The sequence below is a fragment of the Capra hircus genome, chromosome 14 (genome assembly GCF_001704415.2).
Source record: "Capra hircus breed San Clemente chromosome 14, ASM170441v1, whole genome shotgun sequence".
Lineage (NCBI taxonomy): Eukaryota > Metazoa > Chordata > Mammalia > Artiodactyla > Bovidae > Capra > Capra hircus.
This window is the reverse complement of record NC_030821.1, coordinates 12,594,106-12,615,631: the sequence shown is the minus strand read 5'-3', so window position 1 is coordinate 12,615,631 and position 21,526 is coordinate 12,594,106. Positions and strand designations below refer to the sequence as shown.

Below are 21,526 nucleotides of genomic sequence, written 5' to 3'. Positions count from 1 at the left end.
AAATCCCAGGGTTGATCTCCTTCAGAATGGACTGGTTGGATCTCCTTGCAGTCCAAGGGACTCTCAAGAGTCTTCTCCAACATCACAGCTCAAAAGCATCAATTCTTTGGCGCTCAGCATTCTTTACAGTCCAACTCTCACATCCATACATGACTACTGGAAAAACTATAGCCTTGACTAGATGGACCTTTGTTGGCAAAGTAATGTCTCTGCTTTTCAATATGCTATCTTGGTTGGTCATAACTTTTCTTCCAAGGAGTAAGCGTCTTTTAATTTCATGGCTGCAGTCATCATCTGCAGTGATTTTGGAGCCCCCAAAAATAAAGTCTGACACTATTTCCACTGTTTCCCCATCTATTTGCCATGAAGTGATGAACTGAACTGATGGGACCAGATGCCATGATCTTAGTTTTCTGAATGCTGAGCTCTAAGCCAACTTTTTCACTCTCCACTTTCACTTTCATCAAGAAGCTTTTTAGTTCCTCTTCACTTTCTGCTAAAGGCTTTAGCATAGTCAATAAAACAGATGTTTTTCTGGAACTCCCTTGCTTTCTCTATGATCTGACGAATGTAGGCAATTTGATCTCTAGTTCCTCTGCCTCTTGAAAACTCAGTTTGTCCATCTGGAAGTTCTCAGTTCACATACTGCTGAAGCCTGTGTGCTGTCCTAAGTTGCTTCAATGGTCTCTGAATTTTTGCGACCCCATGAACTGAGACCTATTGAGCTCCTCGGTCCATGGGATTTCCCAGGCAAGAATAGTGAAGTGGGTTGTCATTTCCTTCTCCAGGGGATCTTCCCTCACCTAGGAATCAAACTTGCATCTCTTACAACTCCAGCATTGGCAGCGGTTTCTTTACCACTAGCACCACCTAGCTTGAAGGGTTTTGAGCATCACATTGCTAGCATGTGAAATGAGCGCAATTGTATGGTAATTTGAACATACCTTGGCATTGCCCTTCTTTGGGATTGAAATGAAAGCTGACATTTTCCAATCCTGTGGCCACTGCTGAGTTTTCCAAATTTCCTCTCATATTGAGAACAGCACTTTAACAGCATCATCCTTTAGAATTTTAAATGGTTCAGCTGGAATTCCATTGCCTCCACTAGCTTTGTAGTAAGGCTTCCTAAGGCCTTCTTGACTTCACACTCCAGGATGTCTGGTTCTAGGTGAGTGACCACACTATTGTGGCTATTGGGGTCATACCACTTTGCATTCATGCGTTTCAACAGTAGGAAGAAGTAAATTTAAGAACTGATTAAATCCCCATTATAGAATGAGAGGAAAAAAGCACAAGAATTCACTGAAGTCATGGGGTAATGATGGTTGTCCCATTTTAGCAGACAGCAAGAGTCTCCTTCCTAATAGCACCTATATTAAGTCAGGATATTTGGGGAGAAGCTATCAGCTTTCAGTGCTATGCAAAAACAGTTCCAGGAACTCTTTTTATGCGTTTCAGTTCAGTTCAGTTCAGTTCAGTTCATTCGCTCAGTCGTGTCCAACTCTTTGCGACCCCATGAATTGCAGCACGCGAGGCCTCCCTGTCCATCACCAACTCCCAGAGTTCACTCAGACACACATCCATCGAGTCAGTGATGCCATGCAGCCATCTCATCCTCGGTCATCCCCTCCTCCTCCTGCCCCTAATCCCTCCCAGCATCAGAGTCTTCCAATGAGTCAATTCTTCGCATGACGGGGCCAAAGTACTGGAGCTTCAGCTTTAGCATCATTCCTTCCAAAGAAATCCCAGGGTTGATCTCCTTCAGAATGGACTGGTTGGATCTCCTTGCAGTCCAAGGGACTCTCAAGAGTCTTCTCCAACACCTCAGTTCAAAAGCATCAATTCTTTGGCGCTCAGCCTTCTTCACCGTCCAACACTCACATCCATACCTGACTACTGGAAAAACCATAGCCTTGACTAGACGGACCTTAGTCGGCAGAGTAATGTCTCTGCTTTTGAATATGCTGTCTAGGTTGGTCACAACTTTTCTTCCAAAGAGTAAGTGTCTTTTAATTTCATGGCTGCAATAACCATCTGCAGTGATTTTGGAGCCCCAAAAAATAAAGTCTGACATTGTTTCCACTGTTTCCCAATCTATTTCCCATGAAGTGATGGGACCGGATGCCATGATCTTCGTTTTCTGAATGTTGAGCTTTAGGCCAACTTTTTCACTCTCCACTTTCACTTTCATCAAGAGGCTTTTTAGTTCCTCTTCACTTTCTGCCATAAGGGTGGTGTCATCTGCATATCTGAGGTTATTGATATTTCTCCCAGCAATCTTGATTCCAGCTTGTATTTCTTCCAGTCCAGCGTTTCTCATGATGTACTCTGCATAGAAGTTAAATAAGCAGGGTGACAATATACAGTCTTGACGTACACCTTTTCCTATTTGGAGCCAGTCTGTTGTTCCGTGTCCAGTTCTAACTGTTGCTTCCTGACTTGCATACAGATTTCTCAAGAGTCATGTCAGGTGGTCTGGTATTCCCATCTCTTTCAGAATTTCCCACAGTTTATTGTGATCCACACAGTCAAAGGCTTTGGCATAGTCCGTAAAGCAGAAATAGATGTTTTTCTGGAACTCTCTTGCTTTTTCCATGATCCAGCGGATGTTGGTAATTTGATCTCTGGTTCCTCTGCCTTTTCTAAAACCAGCTTGAACATCAGGAAGTTCATGGTTCACGTATTGCTGAAGCCTGGCTTGGAGAATTTTGAGCATTTCTTTACTAGCATGTGAGATGAGTGCAACTGTGCAGTAGTTTGAGCATTCTTTTGCATTGCCTTTCTTTGGGACTGGAATGAAAACTGACCTTTTCCAGTCCTTGGCCACTGCTGAGTTTTCCAAATTTGCTGGCATATTGAGTGCAGCACTTTCACAGCATCATCTGTCAGGATTTGAAATAGCTCAACTGGAATGCGATCACCTGCACTAGCTTTGTTTGTAGTGATGCTCTCCAAGGCCCGCTTGACTTCACATTCCAGGATGTCTGGCTCTAGATGAGTGATCACACCATCATGATTATCTGGGTCGTGAAGATCTTTTTTGTACAGTTCTTCTGTGTATTCTTGTCACCTCTTCTTAGTATCTTCTGCTTCTATTTTAGGTCCATATCGTTTCTGTCCTTTATCGAGCCCATCTTTGCATGAAATGTTCCCTTAGTATCTCTAATTTTCTTGAAGAGATCTCTAGTCTTTCCCATTCTGTTCTTTTCCTCTATTTATTTGCATTGACCGCTGAAAAAGGCTTTATCTCTTCATGCTATTCTTTGGAATTCTGCATTCAAATCCTTATATCTTTCCTTTTCTCCTTTGTTTTTCGTTTCTCTTTTATGCCTTTGGTCACCTGTAAATATTTCTTGCCTGACAAGTAACATTGGACAAGGAGTTAGAAACATGGGTTTCTATGAGAAGACACTAATTGCCCAAAAAAGGCCTGAGTCAAATCTAAGAGAGAACAAGACTGTTGGTCACTGAAAACCACAAGAGCCCATGTACACAGCAGCAGATTTCAATGCCCAGCTTATCAGATGAGAAACAAGCAGAGCTCCACCTCATGAGGGCCATTGTTTTCCATGTCAAGGGTCTTGAGGTGATGACCATTCCTCAAGTCGTACATGCGCTACACAGTAAGTAGAAAAAGAGAAAAAATAGTGATTCTCAAAGTCAAATAGGAATATGAAAGGAGAGATATTCAATCTTTAGATATAAATGGTGGAATTGTGATTGTGTTCCCTGATAGGAACATTCTTCCCTTGAACCCTAAACCTTCCCATAAGTCTGAGAATGAATCGTTTTATCCCTGAACCAGTGTAATTTCCCTATGAGAAAAATAAGACGTTTTTTATTCCAAATATCAACTTCAATTCAAAAAGACGTACTCCTGACTGCTCAAGATGTTGCCATTTACCTAGCAGTATAGCTGAGCTTTCATTACATCACTCCATAACACGATACGACCAGGTGATTCCAGATGGTAATATACACAACCAGGTGTGCACGTGATCCTAATATGTGTGATAATCAGAATGATAACTTCGGATCCTGACTTCATTGACCATTTTATGACTGCAAACCATGGGCTGCTAGTTTCCCATCCAGAATTTGAAGGGTCATTTCATTAACCTTTGCCTCATCTTGACCAATCCTAAACACTTGAGATGTTCTCAAATGGTCTTTTATTTACCGTCTACACTCAAAGAACAGTATGATTTTCTGCCTCCTCTAGAAGTCTGGCTTCCCCAGTGGCTCAATTGGTAAAGAATCTGCCTGCAGTGCAAGAGACCCTGGTTCCATCTCTGGGCTGGGAAGATCCCCTGGAGAAGGAAATGCAACCCACTCCACTATTCTTGCCTGGGAAATCCCATGGACAGAGGAGCCTGGTGGGATACAGTCCCTGGGGTTGCAAGAGCTGGACACGACTTAGAGACTAAACCACCACCTAGAAGTTTAAGGACCCCTTTTGTATGCAATGGGTATCTTTAGGGCTTGATGTGAAATGCTTTGTTTAAGAAGTTAAGTCTTTTAAGAAAATGTAGATTAGAAGGGTATTGTAGTAACTGGGTTAAAAAATAAAGGCTTGAAATAAGGCAATGGAAATAAAAGTGTTCAAAGAGAACGGATTCAAAAAATGCTGGAGGTAAAATCTACAGGGCCTAGTGACAGATTGGATGTCATCAATGATGAGCTGAGAATGACTCTTAAGGTTTCTATCTTAAAATTGATCATGTGCCTTCTGTGTGCCACATACTGTTTGTTACCAGAATATGAGACAAATACAAAACAAAAGCCCCTGAAAACTTACCTACTTGAAACCAAAAAAATACAAGTAAAGACTATTTTAAAAGATACTCTTCTATCTAATTCTCCATCTTAATGTATAGAATAATTAGTGTGAAATCTTTGCATTAGTTCAGCTTTTCTTCTATTAAAGATATGGAACTCTTTCTCACCTTTATTATATCATAAATTTGTAATTATCCATTAAGTAATATATTTAAGTTAGTCTCAATACCATCTCCTTTGTGAAGTCTGAACCAGGTATGATCAATTAGTCCTTGAAAACACATAACACTCTTACCAGCATTATATTCTGACTTGTACTTTGCTCATGTTTTATCCTGTTCTTTCAACTCTTTGAAACATGTTGTAGACTATGTTGGTAATGTCCAAGGTAAGAGAAACCCAAGTAAGATGGTAGGTGTTGCAAGAGGGCATCAGAGGGCAGACACACTGAAACCATACTCACAGAAAACTAGTCAATCTAATCACATTAGGACCACAGCCTTGTATAACTCAATGAAACCAAGCCATGCCTGCGGGGCAACCCAAGATGGGTGGGTCATGGTGGAGAGGTCTGGCAGAATGTGGGCCACTGGAGAAGGGAATGGCAAGCCACTTCAGTATTCTTGCCTTGAGAACCCCATGAACAGTATGAAAAGTCAAAATGATAGGAAACTGAAAGAGGAACTCCCCAGGTCAGTAGGTGCCCAATATGCAACTGGAGATCAGTGGAGAAATAACTCCAGAAAGAATGAAGGGATGGAGCCAAAGCAAAAACAATACCCAGATGTGGATGTGACTGGTGATAGAAGCAAGGTCCAATGCTGTAAAGAGCAATATTGCATAGGAACCTGGAATGTCAGGTCCATGAATCAAGTCAAATTGGAAGTGGTCAAACAAGAGATGGCAAGAGTGAACGTTGACATTCTAGGAATCAGAGAACTAAAATGGACTGGAATGGGTGAATTTAACTCAGATGACCATTATATCTACTACTGCGGGCAGGAATCCCTCAGAAGAAATGGAGTAGCCATCATGGTCAACAAAAGAGTCTGAAATGCAGTACTTGGATGCAATCTCAAAAATGACAGAATGATCTCTGTTCGTCTCCAAGACAAACCATTCAATATCACAGTTATCCAGGTTTATACCCCAACCATTAATGCTGAAGAAGCTGAAGTTGAACGGTTCTATGAAGACCTACAAGACCTTTTAGAACTAACACCCAAAAAAGATGTCCTTTTCATTATAGGGGACTGGAAGGCAAAAGTAGGAAGTCAAGAAACACCTGGAGTAACAGGCAAATTTGGCCTTGGAATGCAGAATGAAGCAGGGCAAAGACTAATAGAGTTTTGCCAAGAAAATGCACTGGTCATAGCAAACACCCTCTTCCAACAACACAAGAGAAGACTCTACACATGGACATCACCAGATGGTCAACACCGATATCAGATTGATTATATTCTTTGCAGCCAAGGATGGAGAAGCTCTATACAGTCAACAAAAACAAGACCAGGAGCTGACTGTGGCTCAGATCATGAACTCCTTATTACCAAATTCAGACTTAAATTGAAGAAAGTAGGGAAAACCACTAGACCATTCAGGTATGACCTAAATCAAATTCCTTATGATTATACAGTGGAAGTGAAAAATAGATTTAAGGGCCTAGATCTGATAGATAGAGTGCCTGATGAACTATGGAATGAGGTTCGTGACATTGTACAGGAGACAGGGATCAAGACCATCCCCATGGAAAAGAAATGCAAAAAAGCAAAATGGCTGTCTGGGGAGGCCTTACAAATAGTTGTGAAAAGAAGAGAGGCAAAAAGCAAAGGAGAAAATAAAACATATAAGCATCTGAATGCAGAGTTCCAAAGAATATCAAGAAGAGATAAGAAAGCCTTCTTCAGCGATCAATGCAAAGAAATAGAGGAAAAGAACAGAATGGGAAAGACTAGAGATCTCTTCAAGAAAATTAGAGATACCAAGGGAATATCTCATGCAAAGAAGGGCTTGATAAAGGACAGAAATGGTCTGGACCTAACAGAAGCAGAAGATATTAAGAAGAGGTGGCAAGAATACACAGAACTGTACAAAAAAGATCTTCACGACCCAGATAATCATGATGGTGTGATCACTCATCTAGAGCCAGACATCCTGGAATGTGAAGTCAAGTGGGCCTTGGAGAGCATCGCTACAAACAAAGCTAGTGCAGGTGATCGCATTCCAGTTGAGCTATTTCAAATCCTGACAGATGATGCTGTGAAAGTGCTGCACTCAATATGCCAGCAAATTTGGAAAACTCAGCAGTGGCCAAGGACTGGAAAAGGTCAGTTTTCATTCCAGTCCCAAAGAAAGGCAATGCAAAAGAATGCTCAAACTACTGCACAGTTGCACTCATCTCACATGCTAGTAAAGAAATGCTCAAAATTCTCCAAGCCAGGCTTCAGCAATACGTGAACCATGAACTTCCTGATGTTCAAGCTGGTTTTAGAAAAGGCAGAGGAACCAGAGATCAAATTACCAACATCCGCTGGATCATGGAAAAAGCAAGAGAGTTCCAGAAAAACATCTATTTCTGCTTTACGGACTATGCCAAAGCCTTTGACTGTGTGGATCACAATACACTGTGGAAAATTCTGAAAGAGATGGGAATACCAGACCACCTGACCTGCCTCTTGAGAAATCTGTATGCAGGTCAGGAAGCAACAGTTAGAACTGGACATGGAACAACAAACTGGTTCCAGATAGGAAAAGGTGTACGTCAAGGCTGTATATTGTCACCCTGCTTATTTAACTTATATGCAGAATACATCATGAGAAACGCTGGACTGAAAGAAACACAAGCTGGAATCAAGATTGCTGGGAGAAATATCAATAACCTCAGATATGCAGATGACACCACCCTTATGGCAGAAAGTGAAGAGGAAGTAAAAAGCCTCTTGATAAAAGTAAAAGAGGATGGTGAAAAAGTTGGCCTAAAGCTCAACATTCAGAAAACGAAGATCATGGCATCCGGTCCCATCACTTCATGGGAAATAGATGGGGAAACAGTGGAAACAGTGTCAGACTTTGATTTTGGGGGGCTCCAAAATCACTGCAGATGGTGATTGCAGCCATGAAATTAAAAGACTCTTACTCCTTGGAAGAAAAGTTATGACCAACCTAGATAGCATATTCAAAAGCAGAGACATTACTTTGCCGACTAAGGTCCGTCTAGTCAAGGCTGTGGTTTTTCCTTGGTCATGTATGGTTGTGAGAGTTGGACTGTGAAGAAGGCTGAGCGCCAAAGAATTGATGCTTTTGAACTGTGGTGTTGGAAAAGACTCTTGAGAGTCCCTTAGACTGCAATGAGTTCCAACCAGTCCATTCTGAAGGAGATCAGCCCTGGGATTTCTTTGGAAGGAATGATGCTAAAGCTGAATCCAGTACTTTGGCCACCTCATGGGAAGAATTGACTCATTGGAAAAGACTCTGATGCTGGGAGGGATTGGGGGCAGGAGGAGAAGGGGACAACAGAGGATGACATGGCTGGATGGCATCACCAACTTGATGCACATGAGTTTGAGTGAACTCTTGGAGTTGGTGATGAATAGGGAGGCCTGACGTGCTGCGATTCAGGGGGTCGCAAAGAGTCGGACACGACTGAGCGAATGAACTGAACTGACTGAACTAATAGTATGAGCTGTGGATGTCTTAGATAAGTTGTATGTTTCATACTAACCATGAAAACTATGAGTAGATGCTGTTTTGTCTTAGCTTGTTGTTAGTTCTTCTTGTGACTATGGATTAATTTTTTTCTGTAAAAGAGGAAATAAAGGGCTATATTGTCAGTGGCTCCTGCAGTTGTTTCTCAAGCAGCCCTCACTTTTTCCTCATTGTTTGAAGCTGTACTTCGGTGCCTCCTGAATATATTTGCTCTGTCATCACTCACTAGGATCGGCTGTCTTTGTCTTCCACTAACTGGAAGAATTACAATCATACAAAGCAATAGTCAAACTGGGAAACTGTATAAGCCTCGCCAGTGGGAAAACATTAAACAATGTGTATTCTATTTAAATATTTTTAAATTGAACATAGGACATTTGAACATAGACAATTGAACTCTAGGACATTTCTAAAGTATAGTTTTTTCCTACAGTTAAAACTCCTCCAGGAAAAGATTTTTTTTTAAACCAGATTAGTTGTAAGAAATCATTAATTCATTAATTAAACACATTCTTTCATTTATTGATTAAAAAAATTAGTGGTACTAAATGGCTTATTTTTAAGATTTTCCCAGACAAAGTTTCTAGTTTAGTAGACCAAGATTTCATCCTCTCTTCTTGCAGGTAAGTAAGCCCTCAGGTAAGTGAGTAAATAAATATTTGTGAAATTTAGTTGAATGAATATTAGAATTGCAGATAATATAGGACACTTTAGTATAATATGCTCCATGCAATATTTGGGCCAGCTTAAGCTAAAAACTACTTGTTGTTTATTTGAAATTTCCATTGAATTAAGTATGCTGCTTTTGGTTTGGTTTGGCTTTCGTTCCTTTGTCAACCCTATTTATGGATTGAGATTGCCCCATGAGGAGCTCCCGAGCATTGATTACTCTCCAGCATTCTGGACCCATGTAAATAACAGAGTAAAGTCTTTCTCATGATAGAGGGAAGGCATAGCAGGTGGATTCTGAGTACATCAATTATGAATTCAGAAAAGAATCTGCCATTCCTCAAGCACTGATACGTGAAACTGCTGATGCTGTCTTCCCACCCTGAAAATGATTCCAGCTAGACCTTGGATGGGCCTGGTGCCTCCTAGAGCTACCATTGATCAACTTCTCAGCCAGCCAATCACTGCAGATGACTAATCGGGTGTATCTAGACCAGCTGTGTGGAGGACTAGTCGCACTTCCAAAGTACAGATATATCTTAAAACCAAAAGCATACAGTGATTGTGGGGGGAAAAGTTTTCCCAGCAAAATTACAATGTATCACCATAACAATTTAAGTGTAACAGGGTAATTGCCATGGTATTTTTTTCTTAATACAGTAAAAAAGAAAAAAAAAAAACAAAGACAAAAAAATCTGTTCACCAATTATGACATCATTTAAATACAGATAAATTTTAAAAATCTTGTTACAGTTCCACATAAGCACTCTGGTTGAGAATAGGACCCTGAAAAGTCACTGTGAGTCCTGGAGATGGCAGAGGCATCCAAAATCATGTTTGGGTGAATTTCATACCAAACTTTCTCTTTGGATGTGTACTTCAATGTGAAAGGTGACTCTGACTTTACATTTTAATGTAAAAAGCATACTGTTAATAACTAGATAATACTAACATTTTAACTGGTGCTAAAGCAAAACAATTTTTTACTTTTAAGATTTAAATTTATAGACAACTTTAAAGGAAAACTGCATAAAGCACATTCCTTTTCACCTGAAGGAATGAACATACACTTATTCATTCAACAGATACTTATTCCCTAGGAAGTGCTGCCTAGTCAGGAAGGATTCAGAGGGGAAGAAGATACAGTTTATCTTGATTGAAGTTACAATCTGGGGAGCAGATTATAGGGAAATTTATAGAGTCTAGTGAGTCAGGAAAGGCCTTCCTTAGAAAGGTAAGATTCTGCATAGTAGTTAGTCAGTGAAGAGAAAGATAACAACAACAAAAAATGAAAAACCAGTGCATCACTCCTGCAACAACCTGGAAAAAAGACAAAAAAGTGTAGAGCATGAGGGTAAGGGTGCCCGAATAAAACTCAAGAGGCAGGCAGAAGTCAGCTCACCCAATAGCATGAGTAATACGTTTGGGTATTTTAAATAGCAAATGGAAACCTTTAGTAGAAAAGATGTGAAGAACACATAATCACTTTGTTGTGTTCTTATCACACACCCACACAAAAGTTAAAGAGGGTGAGAGGAAATTTTTGGAGGTGATAGATATATGTAGTATTGATTGTGGTGATGGTTTCACTAATATGCTTACCTAGTATGCTATTAAGTCGCTCAGTCTTGACTGACTGTGACCCCATGGACTGTAGCACGCCAGGCTCCCCTGTCCTTCACCATCTCTTGGAGCTTGCTCAAACTCATGTCCATTGAGTCAGGGATGCCATCCAACCATCTTGTCCTGTTGCCCCCTTCTCCTCCTGCCCTCAATCTTTCCCAGCATCAGGATCTTTTCCAATGAGATGGCTCTTCACATCAGATGGCCAAAGCATTGGAGTTTCAGCTTCAGCATCAATCCTTACAATGAATGTTCAGGGTTGATTTCCTTTAGGACTGACTGGTTGGATCTCCTTGCAATCCAAGGGACTCTCAAGAGTCTTCTCCAACACCACAGTTCAAAAGCATCAATTCTTTGGCACTCAGCCTTCTTCATGGCCCAACTCTCACATCCATACATGACCACTGGAAAAACCATAGCCCTGACTATACAGACCTTTGTCGGCAAAGTGATGTTTCTGCTTTTAAATACACTAAGTTTGTCAAAATTTTTCTTCCAAGGAGCAAGCATCTTTTAATTTCATGGCTGCAGCCACCATCTGCAGTGATTTTGGAGGCCAAAAAAATAAAGTCTGTCATGGTTTCTACTGTTTCCCCATCTCTTTGCCATGAAGTGATGGGACGGGATGTCATGATCTTAGTTTTTTGAATGTTGAGTTTTAAGCCGACTTCTTCACTCTCCTCTTTCACTTTCATCAAGAGGCTCTTTAGTTCCTCTTCACTTTCTGCCATAAGTGTGGTGTCATCTGCATATCTGAGGTTATTGATATTTTTCATGGCAATCTTGAATCCAGCTTGTGCTTCATCCAGTCTGGCATTTCTCATGATGTACTCTGCATACAAGTTAAATAAGCAGGGTAACAATAGTCAGCTTTGACACACTCCTTTCCCAAGTCACTCCTTTGAACCAGTCCGTTGTTCCATGTCTGGTTATAACTGTTGCTTCTTGACCTGCATACAGTTTTCTCAGGAGGCAGGTAAGGTACTCTGGTATTCCCATCTCTTTAAGAATTTTCCACAGTTTGTAGTGATCCACACAGTCAAAGGCCTTGGGACAGTCAATGAAACAGAAAAGTGAAAGTGAAAGTGAAGTCACTTAGTCGTGTCCAACTCTTTGCAACCCCACAGACACGAGGCTCCTCCGTCCATGGGATTTTCTAGGCAAGAGTACTGGAGTGGGTTGCCTTTTCCTTCTCCATGGAACTTCCTGACCCAGGGATCGAACCCAGGTCTCCCACACTGTAGCAGAAGTAGATGTTTTTCTGGAACTCTCTTGCTTTTTCAATGATCCAACTCACCAAGTTGCATGTTAAGTACAGTCTTTATATCTCAATAATACTTCAATAAAGTGGTTTCAAAACATGTAATCAGAGACTTCCCTGGTGGTCCAGTGGCTAAGACTCTGCACTCCCAATGCCCAGGGCCCAGGTTCAATCCCTGGTTAGGGAACTAGATACTACAACTATGAGTTCATATGCTGAAGCTAAGGATTCAGCATGCTGCAACTAAAGACCAGTGCAGCCAAATAAATAAATAAACATTTTTATTTTAAAATGTAATAATTTGGAATATTATTCTTATAAAAAAGCATTCTGGCAATAGAGGAAAGCAGAATTTGATGCACAGGTTCAATAATGAGGCAAAGAACTGGTGAGAAATACTGATGATGAGGATGGTGAGGTGAGGAAGTTACAAATGCCTTTCTAACATTAATACCTGATACTATGTGGTGCCGGTTCCTGAAGTAGAGAAAAGATAAGTAGCAGGTTTTCAGACCTGCTAACATAGAAAGATATGTTTGTTTTAACATGTTGCATTTGAAATGCCCAGAGAGATATTTAAATGTAAATAAATGTCCATTGAATTGTTGGGTTTAGAAGCTGGTAGCTCCAAAGAAGAATGCAGAAGCAAGTTAGTGAATTTGCCCAGAAAATAGAGAAGGTGGCTAAGGAAGAAACCATGAGAAACACCATCAGGGAAGGAAGGATGAATCTCTTTCTCTGTCTCTGTCACCCACATACACACACATACGCTGAGAACCGTCCAGAACAAGACGAAAATTCCACCTTGATTTTTTAAAATATGTTTCTAGTGTTTAACGCCACTATCATACTGGTTTCATATAGGTTAAAAAACACTGGCTCAAATTTGAGTGTGTAATCAGCAGCTTTGCTACTCATTTATCAACATTGCCTTCTAGCACAGCAACAGTACATAGCTGCTGAATAATTCAGCAGCTGAACTGATGGCACGGTGGTAATAATGTGAAAAGGCAGACCAAAGGAACATTTTGAAGCCCAACTCTATGCCTCCGTAATGATGGACTTTATTTGTGCAATGCTAGGAAAAGAGCCAGAACTGCTAAGCAGCAGCTATGAGAGCACTAATCACATCAACTAGACTCCAAATCTTTTATCTTCTAGATCCTTTCCTGTACCTCTGGGCAGCCATGACAGACACTACTTAACCTACACTTAATTTCCTGGTCAATAAAAATAATAATAGTGTTGCTATTGTTAATAAATGCTAAGTCACCTCAATAGAATCCGGTTCTCTGCCACCCCATGGACTGTCGCCTGCCAGTCTCCTCTGTCCACGGGATTCTCCAGGCGGGAATGCTCGGGTGGGTTGCCGTGCCCTCCTGCAGGGGATCTTCCTGACGGAGGGATAAAACCGGAGTCTCTTATGTCTCCTGCATCGGCAGGTGGTTCTCTACCACCAGCGCCATCTAATAGGTTATTGTGAAGAATCATTTAACCTACACAGTGCTTCTTATTGTGCTTTTAATATATGTATAATATAATTGATACATATTCTCAGTGTTTTTTTGATTGTATACTCTTCCAAGGTAATGATTATCAGCTTGGTTTTGGCTTGAAATATCCCTCCACTTTCCACATAAAGTAACTGAGGGGAAGTACACTGAAATATGGACATTTCCCTTTAATTTTTCTAAGTTAGGAGCTAGTCATTTGTTTTCAAACCTTTGATCCCTTAGGATCTTGGCCTGAAAACTCACTTAAAGAAGGCAGCAAAAATGTAGAAAAACAATTTCTCCCTATGGTACTCCTTCAGGGCTCTCATTCCTAAATTCCATCCTGTGGCCTTCCAGTCCTCAGCTTACACCATATCCTGTCTAGTCTGTGTCTCATATTGGCACATGGGATAGGGAATGGATTACAAAGCACAACTGCAGAAATTCAGAAACTGAATTATTTCTACCAGTTCAGTCCTATTTAGCCTTTGCCTCTTCTCACTAAGAAGCTTCCCAGGTAGTGCAGTGGTAAAGAATCTGCCTGCCAATGCAGGAGATCCAAGAGATTTGAGTTCTATCCCTGGGGCAGAAATGGCAACCCGCTCCAGGATTCTTGCCTGGAAAATTCCCTGGACAGAGGAGTCTGTGAGCTACCATCCATGGGGTCACAAAGAGTCAGACATGACTGAGCACACACACTTCTCATTAAAACACTTCCTGCCATGGCCCAGTTTTATACTTGGAGTTCCATTTTAATCTTAGCCCAAAGAATTTGCTTCAAAATAATACAACAGTGGGAAAAGTGGAAAGAAATATGGATAATCTATATAATCTGGAAAAGGTCAGTTTTCATTCCAATTCCAAAGAAAGGCAATGCCAAAGAATATTCAAATTACTGAACAGTTGCAATTATTTCACAGGCCAGCAAGATTATGCTCAAATTCCTTCATGATAGGCTTCAGAAGCATGTGAACGGAGAACTTCAGATGTACAAGCTGGATTTAGAAAAGGCAGAGGAACCAAAGATCAAATTGCCAACATACAGTGGGTCATGGAAAAGGAAAGGAATTTCAAAAAATCATCTATTTCTGCTTTGTGGACTATGCTAAAGTCTTTGGCTATGCAGATCACAACAAACTGTGGAATATTCTTAATGAGATGGGAATACCAGACCACATTACCTGTTTCCTGAGAAACCTGTATATAGGATGAGAAGCAACAGTTAGAACTGGACATGGTTCTAAACTGGGAAAGGATACTTCAAGGATGTATATTGTCACCCTGCTTATTTAACTTATATGAAGAGAACATAATGAAAAATGCTGGGCTGGATGAATCACAAGCTGGAATCAAGAGTGCTAGGAGAAATATCAACAACCTCAGATATGCAGATGATGCCACTTTAATGGCAGAAGGTGAAGAGGAACTAAAAAGCCTCTTGACGGTGAAAGAGGAGCGAGAAAAAGCTGGCTTAAAACTCAGCATTCAAAAAACTAAGATCATGGCATCCAATCCCATCACTTCATGGCAAATAGATGGGGAAAATGCGGAAACAGTGTCAGATTTCATTCTGGGCTCCAAAGTCAATGTGGATGGTGACTGCAGCCATGCAATTAAGACACTTGCTCCTTGGAAGAATAGCTATGACAAACCTAGACAATATTAAAAAGCAGATATCACTTTGCAGACAAAGGTCTGAATAGTCAAAGCTATGGTTTTTTCAATAGTCATGCATGGATGTGAGTTGGACCATAAAGAAGGCTGTGTGCCAAAGAACTGATGCTTTCAATCTGTGGTGCTGCTGGAGAAGACTCTTGAGAGTCCCTTGGACAGCAAGATCAAATCAGTCAATCCTAAAGGAGATCAACCCTGAATATTCATTGGGAGGATGGATGCTGAAGCTCCAATACTTTGGCCACCTGATGCAAAGAGCTGACACATTAGAAAAAACCCTCTGACACTGGGAAAGACTGAGGGAAAGAGAAGGAAGCCACAGAGGATGAGATGGTTGAATGGCCTCACTGACTCAATAGACATGTCTGAGCAAACTTGGGGAGGTAATGAAGGTCAGAGAAACCTGGCATGCTGCAGTTCATGGGATCGCAGTCAGACACGACATAGTGACTGAACAATATAACTACATATAATCCTCTATGTAACAGACTTTACAATTGATGATATAATCCATCTATAGGCAAGATTGGCTTTGAGTTCGTAATTGTTGAAGCTGGATAGAGGCTTGGTGGCCATCATTCTATTTTTGTATATGTTAAAAACATTTTCCCCAAAGAGCTGGGGGAAGCAGAGAGAGGAACAGAAATTATGTAACCAACTATAAACCTAAGAGACGGACTTTAAGATTTTTTTTTAATATATACTCTCTATCCTCAATTCTTTCCCACCGGCCTTTCTTAATCTCATACCATCGCCTATGTTCTTTTCCTGCATTAAGAGCAATTATATGAGGTACTGTTTCAAGGAGGTAAATAGCTATCTCCTTAGCCTAGGCAACCTGTTTTTCTTTAAGGCAAGGAATAGCTGGGCATTAAATGCCTACCAGACATAAAGGTACAGGAACCTGGAGCAGAACCTTAGATTACCCAGAGGGCTCTGCTCCCTCTTCACACTCAAAGCTGAAGCACAAACCAGAAAGCAATTGCTTCATTCTTACAAATGATGTGGGCAAGGACTGAGATTGCAAAAGGTGTCCCAGGTGAACTAAACTTCACTTGATGAGTACTTAACAAGATCATGTGTATAAAAATGTACTAGATCTTGAATCGAACTCCATAAAGAGTACATACATCAAATAACGATATGGTCAATATATGTAACTGTAAAATGGTGGAAGTCATGCAAGTCTTAACATGGTTCCTAAAAAATGGATAAAATTTGGATGAGAGAATATTGGAGAACTCAGAATTAGCAGAGAAACTGGAATAAAGAAGTATGTGGGATTCAGAAACACTAGCGTTCTAGCTTTTACTATATGGCTTTTAAGAAATGTCTTATGTGGCTCCAATAAGTTTTCAAATTACCAAGCAAACAGAGCTCTAATAATAAGATGCAAGGACTACATATTAATAACTATGGCTACAGTTTTAAGAATTTTGGGATCAAAGTCTCAATGATTTATACTCTAAGGCTGGTTGTTTAATCTGTATCTGGAGTGCATTAACATTGATAGTTTCCCGTGTTTCAGCAACAGAGAATCTGCCTGTAATGCAGGAAGTACGGGATATGCAGGTTCGATTCCCTGGGTCAGGAGGATCCCCTGGAAAAGGAAATGGCAACCCAATCCAGTATTCTTGCCTGGAAAATTCCATGGACAGAGAAGCCTGGCGGGCTACAGTTCATGGGGTCGCAAAGAGTCAGACACAAGAGAGCACACCTACAAATACTCACGGTAACTTAAGGAAATATCCTACCACCTCAGGAAAGACAGCTTTACCCACCACACCCTTCACCTACTACCCTTAACTCTTCTAATTACAAAACAGAATGCAAACATGGAGATTCAACAGGCAAGTTTTATTATCAAATGTAACAATTCTACAAAAATTCAGTAGTATTGTAGTATTACTGCCTATCTTAAAGTCTTTCAGAGCTCTGGGCAAACAGCATCTTAAGGCAGCCAAGTATAAAGAACTATTTTTATGATCTTAAGTGCCAGTTATCACCAATTTTCACACAACATGGTTTTTCTTATTTTTCCTACTGCAGTTAAAGGGCCATTACTGGTCAGTGAAGAGGGAATGTTTGGCTTTCCATTTAAGGTATTAATCAAAATAATGCAAAGTAAATAAAAATAGCAGCCACATGAATCTGTATGGCATTGCATTCAAGCTAAGGACATTAAGAGTAACTTAAAGGAACATGTGCACTCGGTTAATCAAATTCCGTTTTTTTCTCTTTGGAGTTACACGAGGCAGCAGTACTATCTAGCTAGTGTCTAATATTGCACTTCTGGAGCATAAACACAGCTAAACACATAGTGCTAAACACTGACAGCATCAGTACCTGTTCTCATCAATCAGTGTTTACCTCTCAGTCTAGCATGCTGACTATAACCCTAGGCTTTTTAAAAGTTTTAATTATTTGACAGTTAAGGCATTAGAGAAAAAGGATTAAGGCTATATTATATACAAGCATTCACTTTAGTTAGTATATTGCTTTCTAGAATACACTGTTCAAATATTCTCATTTGTGATATTAAAAACTATGGAATTTCTTATTAAAGTCCAAACCATCAATAATGGGAAAAGTATAGTATAAAATAATACATATGAAGCCACAGTATTCAGTTACAGTTCAAACTAGAAATTAATAACTACACATAGCTGCTTCATTTTGGTTTTATATTTTGGCCCCTAGTTCATTTTTATTTACAACTGATACCCACTGAGAAAAAATTGCAACTTTTAAACTATATATGTTTTGTGATGGGTGTGCCATTTCTTCTCACTTATTCCAAGGTGTTTTAAAAATAGTTTTTTGGTGGCTTTTAACTGTAAGACATTGTGATGGCCAAGAGACTGGGAAAATAATAGCTTTATTTCTTTTTGTAAGTCTGGGACTTACGTACTCCAAGACATTATTTTTACTTCAGAAGAGCACGTGATTGTGCAGAAGATGGGGAGAAGAGTGGGAACACACATAAATGGAGCTTCCAGAAAAGAGTTCCTGGTGGAGATGGCAGATGTTAGTGGAGTACTTTTTTCCCCCCAAGACTTAAAACTTAGGAAACACCTATGATGCCATACTAGCTGGTAGTAATGGAGACACCCAATTTCAAATTCACATTTCAAATGCCTGTTTGCAGTGAGCAAGGAGCCAAGCATGCTGCTTGCAATGAGAATTTGGCTTCACTGGCTCAAATTTTTCATTCCACCAAAAGATAGGGCATTTGCCCACCGTCCAGTGATGTTTGCTGAAAATACTGCAGCCTGAGTGTAGACAAACTTCTCCTGAAGTTGCTGGAAGTTGTCTTATGTCTGAAGGTTTCAGGATCTCCATACATCTTTCAAATACTGAAAAAAAAAAAAAAAAAAAGAACAAAAGAAAAAATTATAGTCTCTCAATTTTACAATTCTTAGTCGCCATAAAAAAGACAGTCTAAAAATCTTAAAAGGATTACAAATTTGTATTTTACACAGACATAATTGGTATTTACACAGCAAATTCTCAGGGAATACACTGCTGACAAGTGAAGTTTATGTGATAACTGGCATTTCCACAATACCCTAGCCATATTATCATGCATGGGATAATGTGTTTTTACCTCCCCACTTAAATCTTTTGTGAGGAGACTATTCTCTCCATTCCTTATTCTGGGTTCCCAAGTTATCCAAGCATTTTAGTGATAGTGGAGGTTCAATACCATTTTTTAAATAAATCAAGGCAGTAAGACAAAAATTTAATATTAAATTCTAATATAAGAAATGTCGAAATAATTCAAACAAGAATATTTGTTATCAGTAAGAAGCACTGAGAGGGGACTTCTCTGGTGGTCCAGTGGTTAAGACTCCATGCGTTCAAAGCAGGGGGCACAAGTGTCATAGCTGGTGGGAGAATTAACCACACATGCCACGTGGTGTGGCCAAAAGGGGAAATAAAAAAGCACTAAATAATGACACTGTAGCAAAAGAGTTCTATATGTCAGTGGCCAATCTATAAAAACCACCTTTATGTGGACTATCTCATCCTTACAACCACCCTATTATATTGCCATGTCACCCCCATTTTACAGATGGGAAACCTGAGGCACAGAGCAATTAAGCCAGTAATTGGAAGATCTAGAATGTGAATGCAAATTGGTTCTTCTGTGCTATTTACTTATATCCCACACACAATCTTTAAAATGAAAACTAACTAGGCATGTGTATACTTTCACATGTAAATGAGAAACAGAAATGAAGATAGAGATATAGTTCTTCAGAGTTTAGTTCTATTCATATGGCCAATTTGTAATTGTGGTTAATCCTAGATTTGCTTTAGAAGTAGATTCTGGGATTTCCATGGTAGTCCAGTGGCTAAGACTCTGTGCTCCCAATGCAGAGGGCCCTGGGTTTGATCCCTGGTCAGGGTACCAGGTCCCACATGCCACAACTAGGAGTTTGCACACTGCAATGAAAATCAAACTAAGAATCAGCCACAACTAACAATCAGCCACAACTAAGAATCAGCATATAGCAAAAAATAAAAAATAAAAAAGATTTCAAAACTGGAATACAGATTTAGATTCAGGTATTCTTAAGAATAGAGAAACTTTTATCTCTTTGTTAGAATTCATTTTTAAATGTGATTTTCAAAGGGACCATAATTTAGCACTTAGCTTTAAAATACTATGCACTGAAACCAGCTCCAGGACTTCCCTGGTGGATCAGATGGTAAAGCATCTGCCTACAATGCGGGAGACCCAGGTTCGATCCCTGGGTTGGGAAGATCCTCTGGAGAAGGAAATGGCAACCCACTCCAGTACTCTTGCCTGGAAAATCTCATGGACGGAGGAGCGTTGTAGGCTACAGTCCATGGGGTCGCAAAGAGTTGGACGCGACTGAGCGACTTCACTTTCACTTTGGATACGAAATTTGGATAGGAAAATCTCTTATCAATGACCCGACATTATTATTGCTGTCCAGTATCTATTTTGTCTATCTTTTGGCAAGAGCACCTGATTTTCCTTAAATGACTGCCCTGCCCCCAGTCTCAAGGCCATAAAGGGGCAGCTTTACCACTGAGCCCAACAAGTGACCCAGATATAGCCCATTAGAGTCCTGTGTGCCCTTGGCCACAATGGTTTCAGAGATGGACTTAAAGTGAGGCCGGTGACACTGAAGCCCTGGCTTCCTCTGGACTTGGCAGTGGACCGGCGGCAAGCCAGGATTTGCTGCGAGTTGGGCTGAGAGTGAGGAATTGGATGCAGCCAAGTTGGTCAACTATGGACCTGTCTGTTATCAGAGTCAATGAATTCTACCTTCCTCATTGTCAGCCCAGACTACTAGTATTCCAGTAGGAAATCACTGTAGATGCTGAAAGTTATACCTTCATGTTTTGTGAAAATGTGGACAAGTTCTGAAAAAATTAAAAGCTTAATCTTCTCAGACCTGCCTTTTAATCCCCACGGTATCCAATGCAACTTTAGAATTTAGCAATGCAGCTGTAGAGTCCTAGCTGTCAACAACAACAACAACAAAAAAGAAAATCTCAGACAGATAAGGAGAAAATGTTTCATATTCCCCTATAGCTGCAAAAGAGCAAACACCCTTATGCAAAGACAATTTTTAAGGTACAACTGCAAATTTGTCTTTCGTTTCTACTAAGATCTGCGTGAAAACATATAATGCTGTATTTTGCACTAAGCTGCCATTAAACGTTCTATGTATATTTACAAAGAATCCTTTTAAGATATCTGGTTTCACCAACTGGTGTTATGTCCTATGGAATGAACCTACACACCTTAAAAAGAAAAAAATGCCTGCAACTCTGATTACATAAGTCCCCTACATACGAACCTTCAAGTTGCGAACTTCCAAAGATGCAAACGCAAGTTAGAGACCTGATGGCACTGGAAGCCCAGAGAAAGGACAAAGAGAGAAAAGAGGGAAGAAGTAAACAGAGAACTGAAGAGATTCACGACACAGGAGATGGCAGGGGATTTTGTTTATTTGAGGAGGCACCGTCAGTCTTTGAGGAACAGCAGGGGAACTTACAACGGCTCAAGGAGTTTGCAGCAGCCATTCAGAATGCGATCTAGTGCTACTGTGTCCTCTATGACGAGAAATAACAGCTACTACCCAGACATCGCTGGACTGTTTTTTTCAAGAGGGTAGACAGAAGCTAAGTCAGCAAAGAACCAGATCCTGTGCCATCAGCGTCAGGTGTGCGAGGGAAGGTGCAGCTTGCCCTGCGTCTCCTACTGCCGCCGGTCCTTCGGCTGCCCCACCGCCCATCCCTCCTCTGGTCAGTAACCGCCCTTGCCTGCTCACTCCACGCC

The 21,526-nt window shown here is 40.4% G+C and overlaps 1 protein-coding gene and 1 non-coding gene across 6 annotated transcripts in view; one reads left to right on the top strand and one right to left on the bottom strand.

Moving 5' to 3' along the window:
- Positions 12,152 to 12,224, top strand: TRNAG-CCC. Its single transcript has one exon. It is a non-coding gene; the product is annotated as a tRNA-Gly (tRNA).
- Positions 17,041 to 21,526, bottom strand: part of ESRP1 (epithelial splicing regulatory protein 1) — a 59,430-nt gene continuing 54,944 nt past the window's right edge. For all 5 annotated transcript variants that reach the window (XM_013969296.2, XM_013969294.2, XM_013969295.2 and 2 more), the window contains one exon: positions 17,041 to 18,560. In XM_013969296.2, coding sequence (XP_013824750.1) covers positions 18,554 to 18,560 — 7 coding nt within the window. In that variant the 3' untranslated portion in view covers positions 17,041 to 18,553. The remainder of the gene's footprint in view (positions 18,561 to 21,526) is intronic.